This window comes from Humulus lupulus, chromosome 5 (assembly GCF_963169125.1).
Source record: "Humulus lupulus chromosome 5, drHumLupu1.1, whole genome shotgun sequence".
Classification (NCBI taxonomy): Eukaryota; Viridiplantae; Streptophyta; class Magnoliopsida; order Rosales; family Cannabaceae; genus Humulus; species Humulus lupulus.
The window spans coordinates 137,596,563-137,607,362 of record NC_084797.1 but is presented as its reverse complement, the minus strand read 5'-3'; the positions used below and the strand labels follow the sequence as shown (position 1 = coordinate 137,607,362).

The window sequence follows — 10,800 nt, the reverse complement described above, 5'->3', positions numbered from 1 at the left end:
AAATATTGAGATTACACAACAATAAATATGTTCACACGTAAGGGGTTATCCCAGGCGATTCATCAGGTCTTTGCGATCAGTGATTGGCATTGAGTCTGTTAGGACTTATGGATCAATCACGAACTTGCCACCCAACTTCATGCTACGCTCGAGATAGGTAGGTACTGTCAAGGTTGTCATCACCGAGCTTATACCTCCCGAGCTCAAACTATCTCGCCTGAGGACACTCGGTAAAAGATATATTCAAGTGTCGTGCCATTGCCCATCGCGAGCTCAGAGAATATTCGAGGTTACACATCTTCGAGGTCGTTGCTTTACTTCAGAGGGTTCTACGGCTATACCATATGATGTTTTTATACATTTCGAGCTCACACCTGACGAGCCCAATTTTCGGAGTCGTAACCTCTTACCTCGAAATCTGGGTGTAACACATACATATTCTTAAGTGGGGACCACATCACTTTTGATTATGTGGTGATATAGAGTTCGTTTGGAAAAAAAAAATAGACACTCTATTATGTTAATCTATATCTATATATTATGAGTAATGATTGGACCACACTTAAATTGCACACAATTTTTACACACAATGATATGTATTTAATCTCAATCACATAATCAAAAGTGATGCGGTCCCCACTTAAGAATATCTATGGCTAAAATTGAATATACATCATAGTGTATAAAAAGTGTGTGAAATTAGAGTGTATATCTAACATTACTCATATATTATATAAGTGAGAGCTTCAATGAGATAATGTGACATTCTAAAATTGTTCTAAAACACTATCTATTTTATCATTTAATCTAATTTTATATTCATTTTATAGATTATAATAATATATATTATATAAAGGAGAGCTTCAAGTAGATGATGTAATACTCTAAAATTGCTCTAAAACACTCTATCTATTTTCTCATTTAATCTAATTTATATTCATTTTATAGATTATAATAATATAGTAATTTAAAAAATTGTAAGTAGTTACATATTTTTTAAATTTAAATAAGATATTTACAAGATATTATTATTAACTCTATCTAATTTACACATTTAAAAAACTAAAATTGCTCCAAAACACTTTATCTATTTTCTCTTTTAATTTAATTTTTTATTCATTTTATAGATTATAATAATATAATAATTTTAAAAAAATGTAAGTAGTTATATCTTTTTTTAAATTTAAATAAAATATTTACAAGATATTATTATTTACTCTATCTATTTTAATCGTTTAAAAAACTAAAATTGCTCCAAAGCACTTTATTTATTTTCTCCTTTAATCTAATTTTTTATTCATTTTATAGATTATAATAATGTAGTAATTTAAAAAAAATGTACCGTACACATTTTAAAAGTTATGTACTTACATATTTTTTAATTTTAAATAAAATATTTACAAGATATATTATTTACTCTGTCTATTTTACACATTTAAAAAATATAGTAATAATAAAAAACAAAAACAAAACGTAACTACTAACTATGCTTATATATAAATCAATACGTTCAAAAAAAAATATTTTATAAATTAATGTAGTAATGTATTTTACGTAAATATTATTTTATTTTAGATATTTGTTTTTAAAAATGTAGTTTAAAAAAAACATATATGTATAGATAAAAAAAACTTAAAGAGCTATTAATTAATACTTAAATATTTCACTTTTTAAAAAAAATTAAAAACAAAAAGATAAAAAAATTCAAATTCCAAGCCAAAATATATTAACAACTAAAAATATCAATGAATGTACACATCAATATATATACACATGATATTAATTTGATTAAAAATTTATTTAAAGAGCTATTAAAACGTAAATAATTTCAAATTCAAAACCAAAATATCTTTACAATTAAAAATATCAATACATATAAACATAATATTAATTTGATTAAGAATTTATTTAGCTCCATGACTTGGCTCTCAATTAGTCAAGTGAGTAATAATCAATAATTCAAGTTTTAAGGTATTCAATCTCTCTTTGACTCTCTCTCTCTCTATATATATATATATGAATATATGTGTATATATACAAATTGTATATCTAAAATTGTTAGTTTATGTATATATATCATATTAGTATATATAAATAAATATAGAATTACATTAAATATATATAGTTAAATTACAAAATGTATAAATTCAAATTATAATATTTATCAAACAAATATAAAATTACCTTAAATATATATTTAAAATTATTATAAAAAAAATTACGCGAAGACGGGAATATTTTCTAATACATTTATATGATGTGGCACTCTAAAGTTGCTCTAAAGCACCCTTTCTATTTTTTTTTTCACATTTTTTAATTTGAATTCAAATTTTATTAGATATTTAGTTAGGGCAACTGTTTAATTAAAATATAAATATAAATAACCGTGAACTTTTCTCATTTTTTATTTTAATTTCCTAATTTATGACTATTAATTAATTAATAAAAAAACTCTATCTATTTTCTCTTTTTGTATCATTTTTATTTTAATAATAATAAAAAAAAAAAATAGATGTCAATTAAAAATATCTATATATAATAATAAATAAATAATCTATCTATTTTTATTTATAACTTGTTGACAAAATACGAGATCCAAATGTCAATTTTTAACAATAAATTATCCAAACGAGTAATCAACCTTTTGATAAAACACAAAGTTCACGAGTTATTTTATAAATGGTCCAAACTGGTAATCGACTAAAATACAAAGTTTAAAATGGTGTGAACCCTTAAGTAAAACATAAATTATATATATTTATATAATTTACTTTTTATAAAGAATTTAACACTTTGAATAAATACATAGTCCAAAGGTTAATTTTTAAAAATAAAGAGTCAAAACGAGTAATTGATCTATCTATTCTTATTTTTAACATTTTGACAAAACTTGAGGTGCACAAGTTAATTTTTAAAAATAAAGATCTCAACGGGTAATCGGCTAAAATACAAGGTTCAAAATGATGTGAATTCTTATAAAAAAACATAAATTATATATAATTTAATTTTTATAAAGAATTTTTAACCTTTTGAATAAATATATGGTCCAAATGTTAATTTATAAAAATAAATGGTCAAAACGGGTAATCGGCCAAAATACAATGTTCAAATAATCGATCTATCCAATCATATATTTAACATTTTGACAAAACACAAAGTCTAAAAGTTAATTTTTAAAAATAAAGAGTTAAAACAGATAATCGCCCAAAATAAGTCTTACACAAAACATAAATTTTTATATACATAATTTAGACTTTTTATAAAAAAAAAAAATTATGCAAAGCGTATAATAATGATAATAATAAAAAAAATAAAAACACACGTACAACAAATTTTTTTAACTTTGTTTTCGCTACTTTAATTATTCAGAATTCTTCAAAAGAACATATAAAGAACATATTGTACGAGTAGGGTGAAAAATAATCCATGTTGTAGCAATCTCCTAAAAGTATTTTAAAATATGTATATTTTTTAATAATTACAAAAGACTGCGCGAACCGCGAAGTGCGGTTATGTTTTCTAGTTATATAATATAGTCCGGATATCAAAATTAGATATTGTATTATGTAATACGGTACAAAAACTCTCCCAAACATAAAAGGCTGTTCAGAGTTCTACCTTTTAATCCTTGACACAAGCAAATTAGCAAGAATTAGCACCAGGATTCAAAAGAATGTGAGGTCCAGGTACAGCAGGAAGTGCATAAGTGTAAAACTCCATACTTGCCCAATCAAGCCACTCAACCCACTTTCACTAAAATCCACCTCATCCATGTTGACAAACAATGCTGAGAAAGATGTTCTGGTAGATCAACCTACCAAAAGGAACAATGATTAGAGACACTCTCAAAAAGTAAAATGAGCTTTTCTGGCATTTTGTTTGGGATAAAAGAAAGGAATACTAAGACCAGAAGAGAAATATCTTAATCTATTAACAATAAATAAAAAATGCAGAGCATATGTGGGCCTAGTAAAGAGATTAAGAAGTAAGAAAGCGAACCCTCTAATCTGTGTTTTGTCAAATGTTAAGAGAATAATGAATATCATTAACAAATTAATCAACTCAAGAGAAAAATGAATGCTGTGTAATAAAACTTGAAAACTATATTAATCCAGCTAGTTTACTATAACTTTGCCTCTGGTGGAAGAGTCCAAATATTTGCAATCATCAAAACAGTAGTTCTAAATGTAAAGAGAACTAATAATTATTGCTGAAATAAACTTACGATGCTCCACGATGTCGAATACTCATCAGTTGACAGAAAAAAAGTTCCACTATTTGATTGTAGGTCCAACCCATCCTTCGTAGTATTGAAATCAAGAAACTCATAGTCATATTTATTGTCACGGTCAAGTTTCCTCCTCTTTCTCTTCCTACTTTTTCTCCTGTGCTTGGATTTTTTTGACACTCCATGGTCCAAGTCAGAGGCACTTTCTTCAGATAATCCATCATCATTTAGTAAAGCATATGAATTCAATCTACGGAAACTTATTGCATTTTTCAAGAAAAATGACTCCCAAGACTCAACTGTCTGGCATTCCTCTAAAAGCCTGCAATAAAAGGCCCATGACTGAAGCACCAGCCATTTCAATGCTTCTACCGTATTCAGTTTGAAGCACCCTTTGATGACTGCTGCCAAGCTATTGCCATGATCAGGGATAGCACAAATTTGGGACACAATGTCTTTGGTTTCTGCTTCTGCCTCCTCACCACCTTCATCACATAAAAAGCGCAGAAGCTCGCGTCTTTTTGTCAAAAGCGCATTTAACAATAATATCTGATCAAAAGATCTAAAATCACTGCACTTGGAAAGTATTATCTCAAACATTAATGACGAGTTACCAAAATCCTTATGTTCCATTCTAGGGTGAAGATATCTTCGAAGCAGTTCCAGAAATTTATACAAGTCCTGCTCTTCAAGAGTTATAAGAAGGTACTGACACAGGTAAGAGAAAGATTCCTCGATTAGGACCTCAGTGATGGCATCCCATACATCCCTTGACTTTTCCTTATACATCATATCAATAAAATAATCTCGGAAAAAGTTTCTATCAATGAACAAAATTTCACCATCTTTTAGCGACTCAGCAAACTCACTGGATGACCAAAATTCAGGAACATTTTCAAGAAAATTCTCCACAGTTCTTTGAACATCCAAATCAAGAAAGTAGTGGGGCTTTGTCGCAACCACTGCTGGTGATTGCCCATGTTTTCCCTTCCACTCAAGTTCCTCCCAACATATATCTCGATTTATGAAAGCAAACTGGGATAATGCCTTAGCACCTTTTCCATGCTCTATTCCACCACCACTTGCACCAAAATTAGAGAACCACTTGGATATACGTGTCGGATGGCCTGTAACCAAATATTATACCATGATCAGAACTCTACAGGATCCACATGAACTGGAGCAGTCTGCAAAAATCCTATATATCAACCATGTATCCGCTATTCATTAATAGGTAAACGAAATTAAGAATCATTCAAAGTTATCCAACCATCAGACACATACAATATTGAAATGCTAATAGGAGACATATAAGTATCAGATGCAGGATAAAATTAAACTAAAGTACTTATGGTAAAATTCAGAATTGAAAACTATTAGGAAGGTAAAACTCTAATTCAACGTAATATAACCCAAATCTGATTAGAACTTCACTTGCCTTCAAAGAATTTCTTAAGTATGTAACTTTTCTTGGATATGAGAGACCCTGCTTTTTGAGGCATCTTGTCAAATATCATTTCAAGGAGCTGAGATGCTAAACTGTACTTTATCGGCTTAGACCTCAATAAGTCCATAAATATCTCACATTGATGGCAGCGGGCAATGGTACTTATACCAGAAATTGTCTTACAAAGCCATAGCCGAGCCTCCGATCGACCTTTAGACATCAAGAAGGACTGAACCACAGACTCCAACTTACTTAAGAGAGATATTCTGAGCTTGGCAGAATCATAAGCACCAAGATCATTCCAATTGGGTTCCGTCAAAAATAAATGAACCATTGTAAGTCTGGAATTCGAAGACCTTCTCAAAACCTCAACAAGATCCTGAATAATAAAACCATGTCCATTTTGATTAAACAGACATTGAATATAATACAATGAAAATCAGAATTTGAAATTTTGGGATTAAAAGAAGAGCCGTTGGCATGGGGGAGTGACATAGAAAAGCAAGCTTTGAGCTTTAGAAAACCTACAAATGTTTGAGTACTAAGGCAAGCGTTTTCAGAGTCACATTGCTAAAGCTATGAAGGGTCCAGTGGAGACATAGGGCTTTGTCTAAATTGTTTAAATAAACATGTAGGGAGAAGAAACAAATAATCATCATTCCTTTAAAAAAGCAACTCTACAAAGAATTGAATTCATTTCCCCAATAGAGAATGCTAACAAGATTTCATTTTATCACAAGAATCTAAGCTCAGCACAAATTTTTTAAAATTTCGTGGCAAACCAAACGCAGATACATATACATATACATATATACTGATTTATTCATATATACATAGATTAATCAAAACATATGAACAATAAAGAGTAATATAAAATACCTGACAGCGAAGAAGGGTAGAGAACCGGCCAATGGGTTGGCTGGAGGACCCAAATGAAGAGAGAATTTAGGGGCTTTAAGGATTTGTCAGTGAATTTGAGAAAGAAGCAATATGAAGAGAAAGCAGTGTGTTTTCGGTTTAGGGTACAAAAACCCAGTAATCAAGGTTGAAGAAAAATAGGGAAAGGGATGGAGATGGAGACCCAGCAACAGAAGTATTAGTTAACATTTTCTTATTCGTTTATAATTTCTAGTTAATGGCTACACTATCTGGTTTCCATTCCAATAATATGTGTCTTGGCAATTTCAATTATATATCCAAATAAAATTTATAAATTACTTTTTTAATTTTTGGTATTTTTTTTAGTAAATTTAATTTTTGGTATTTAATGTAAAAATATTCAATATTTGCATAGCGTAGATATTCAAAATTGCTATAACATAATATTAAAATTATGCTCAAAATTTCTGAAATGGTACTCAAATAGTTTTAAAATGAATATATATATACTAAAAAATATTTTCGGGCAATTTTATAATAATAGATTATCATACGTATTTAAAAAAAAATTATATTTATCTGGTTAATTATATATAAAAAAAAAAGTAATTATTATTTTTATATAATAATAGATTGTTATAATATATTGTATACATTTTATAATTTTTCTAAATTTTAATACTATATTTGTATAATTCATCTGAAATTATACATACATATATAATAGTATATCACTTAAAACTATTTCAAATATCAATTATTATTATTTTCAAATTGCTAATTCTTATATAGAAAATATGCAAAACTATATATAGTATCACAATTTTATATTTTTTCTCTTTTTATCGTATAGGATTAGCACAAAAGATAAATGATAACACAACAAAAATAAATTAAAAATATAGAGCCTTAATTTTCTTGATTATCTTAAACATATTAACATATTAGATCCTCTATATATACTCTTTTATATGTCTCTTAAAAGAGTATGACAAGATATTTTAAAAAATAAGTTATACAATATATATCCATTCTTTTTATACTATATATTATATAATTTTTTAATTAACAAATTTAAATGCTTTGAAAATGAATACTACAAAAAGTATTTGATGAACTAAAAAATTATAACTAATTAGGCAATATTAATCAGTTAATCAATCATTCATATAAGAAAAAAAATAGTAATTTTTATACAAATTAAAGTGAATAAATGAATACTTTACTTATAAACTACAAGTATAATATTCACAATGGTTTGTAAATCATGTGAGATTTTTACAAAAAATCATTACTCAACATATATAAATAAATACAGAAAATAAAACTCATATTTACCAAAATATTTAAATAAAATAGAGAAAAGAGCTATAAAAGAGTTTAGGATATAAGATCACCTCTTCAAAGCTTAAACTTATATATATACATAGATTTTTCATTAATGTTGTGTTTGTATAATGAGCAATGATATGTGCATCAAAATTATACACGACCCACTATTTTAAAAGATAGTATCACGTCAATTTGCGTAATATTTTGATGCATAATTTTGGAGTGCATATCATTATTCTTGTTTAATTTACCTAAAATTATATATATATATATATATATATATATACACACATGTATTAGATTACCACTTCAAACTATCCCATAAATCAATTATTTTAATTATTTTTTAATATGCTAATATTTTTTCTAAATCTTATTTGCAAAATAAAAGAAACTATTTATAATATTACAATTTAATTTTTTTCTCTTTTATCTTATATAATGAGCACAAAAATAAATCATTACACAATAAAAATAAATTAATATTATAGGGTTTTAACTTTCTTTATTATCTTGAACTTATTAACGTGTTAGAGCATTTATATTTTTTTTCTTCAAACAAACTCAATTTCACAACAACATATAATCTTTTAAATAAATAGCATTTCTGCCCCCTGAACTATGACCACTATATGATCGTGTCCTTCGAATGATTCACGATGTTAAAAATTCCCCTCAAAATATGCACGTTACTGAAATATGAGATTTTTGTTAGATTTCGTCCTGGGTAGCTATCGGATTGATGATGTGACATTTTGTCTATTGAAAGTAATGGTATTTATCCAAAATAAGCTATTTATTCTTTTTTGGGGAGTTAATTTAGAAAAAGATATAAATATGTATATTATCATTACAATATGTATACCTCTGGTAGGTTTTGAACAAATAAACTGAATAAGATGCATGATGTAAATTATACCCTTTGTTAGACTATTTTTAAAAATCGTCCATTTTTAATTAAAAAAAATAGGCTTATGTTTAGATCTCAATGATAAGTGTTATCCAAAAAGTAGGCATGGGTGACATGGCAGACTTTTTTAACATGTGGCTGACACCTGGCAGAAGGCCCATTCGACCATCGACCAGTGAGATTCCCCTGACGAAACATTTGAAGCTTATATACGACCAGCCTGGTCGTATACTCCATATATTTAGAGATAATTTTGTACAATTGTAATCATATCCGATATTATCTCCCATGATCCATGATGATCCAATTATTTATGAAAGAATATCTGTAACTGATTCATGTAATCCTCATTGAGCCTATAAATAGATAGAAATAGCTCAAGGAAGGGACTTTTTTGACTGATTGGAGTTTACGCTTTACAAGAGAATTAGAGCGATTATCTTACTATTGTATTATTCATCTCTCTCAGGTATGTGAAACTAAGAGAACCCTAGTTCTTTGATCACTCCTTTGAGAACTAATATCAATAATAGCTTAAGTAGACGTAGGTCATTACCAGTTCTTGGGGCCGAACCACTATAACTTTGTGTGTCGTTTATTGTTTTTTCCATTAGATCCATTTCAACACTTTACATCACATCAAGCATTTGACTCCGTGTCAGTAGACCAAATCGAGGGTCAACATTCTGGTGCTTTCATTGAGAGTTGAACTCAAGATTGTTGAAGCATTAATGGCGAAAACAACAAAGAAGACTGGGCAGGCGGCTGGCGCTGCACCATCTCAATCGCCTCCTCCCCCAAACATGGCTGAAAATGAGCCACACTTGGAATTTGATGAGGAGGAACTGGACTCCGAGCGCTGAGAAATACCCTGGGGGTATTGCAAGATGAGTTGGCCAATCTGAGGGCCAGTCAAGAAAGTGCTGCGGAGATTATGGCGCGGCAGCAGCAAGAGATAGAGCGTCAGCGCCAAGAGCTAAGTGAAAGACAGGCAGAGATGGACCGTCGTCAGAGGGAGGCGATGGCAGCCCTCGAAGCAGCCCTGCAGTTGGCTAGGAATCAGGCTGCACCTGCCTCGCAGCCTGATCAACCCTTGAATGGGCCACCCCAAAGGGGTCCCAATCCTAGCCCTCCGATCCAGCCGATGAGCCCTCAAAGGCTCGAGCAGTCACCAGTGCCTCAGGATGATGTCCCACCAAGGGATCCTAAGATGCAACCTCCATCCCAGGCTGGTCGTGGCAATCCCCCATAGCCAAGGCAGAATAGGGCTGGGCAGCAGCCCCGTATTCCTAGACGCCATGGGGGTGAAGAGCCGAACCCACCGAGCAAGGGACATCGTCCTTCTGGAAACAAAAGGAACTCAGAGATAAGCTCTGCGATCAGGGGGGCCCCACGTCATGATAATGCATGGGGACCTATCGAACAGCTCAGGCCTCCCCCTAACGCTCGGGAAGTTCCATCCCGAGGAGGCAACCGAGGGGACAGTCGGTCCCACCATAGCCAATCTAGGTTCAGAGATGGCCATGGTTACAATGAGGCCGACTTAGGCAGAGGTAATGCCGGTCGGAGAAATGAAGAGAGAGGTGAAGGCAGAAGCCCACCACCTAGAGAAGACCAACAAGAGAGACGTAACGCTGGGGAGCAGCCCAGAAAAAACAACGTCTTTAACCGGCTCGGAGCAAGCGAGCAGCGGCGAAGAGACGAAGACTTAAGGGATGTACTCAACGACTGCCGGGAACGGCACAATGAATACATCCCCCCAGCAGCTGAGGCCCCGGTGATTCTTGAAGCCGTGCAAGCCCAGATAGATGCCCTGAACCAAGTAGTACAACAGCTAGTCGGGGGAAGGACGTCTCACATAGAGTACGATAGGAGAAGGGGCACTCCTTTCGTTCAGAGGATAGTTGTGGCAGAAACTCCCAGCAAGTTTAAAATGCCCACACTTCCAAACTTTGACGGGTATGGTGACCCGTTATCTCATGTCAACAAGTTTGAGATACAGAT

The 10,800-nt window shown here is 31.1% G+C and overlaps 1 protein-coding gene across 1 annotated transcript; it reads right to left on the bottom strand.

The window, feature by feature from the left end:
- Positions 1–3,408: 3,408 nt before the first annotated feature.
- LOC133777686 (uncharacterized) lies at positions 3,409–6,829 on the bottom strand. Its single transcript, XM_062217375.1, has 4 exons — positions 6,555–6,829; positions 5,667–6,054; positions 4,226–5,355; positions 3,409–3,814 (listed from the first exon to the last, which is right to left on the bottom strand). Exons 2-4 carry the CDS (start codon positions 6,007–6,009, stop codon positions 3,740–3,742), a joined length of 1,548 nt encoding a protein of 515 aa, XP_062073359.1. The 5' UTR covers positions 6,010–6,054; positions 6,555–6,829; the 3' UTR covers positions 3,409–3,739.
- Between the last annotated feature and the right edge of the window lie 3,971 nt (positions 6,830–10,800).

Bases quoted from the DNA above. Each gene is read 5' to 3' on its own strand.
- LOC133777686 (XM_062217375.1), bottom strand. From the start codon at position 6,009: ATGGTTCATTTATTTTTGACGGAACCCAATTGGAATGATCTTGGTGCT. The intron at 5,356-5,666 runs GCAAGTGAAGTT...ATTTGGTTACAG, and splicing joins ACTTAAGAAATTCTTTGAAG to GCCATCCGACACGTATATCC. The intron at 3,815-4,225 runs GTAAGTTTATTT...TCCTTTTGGTAG, and splicing joins ATTCGACATCGTGGAGCATC to GTTGATCTACCAGAACATCT.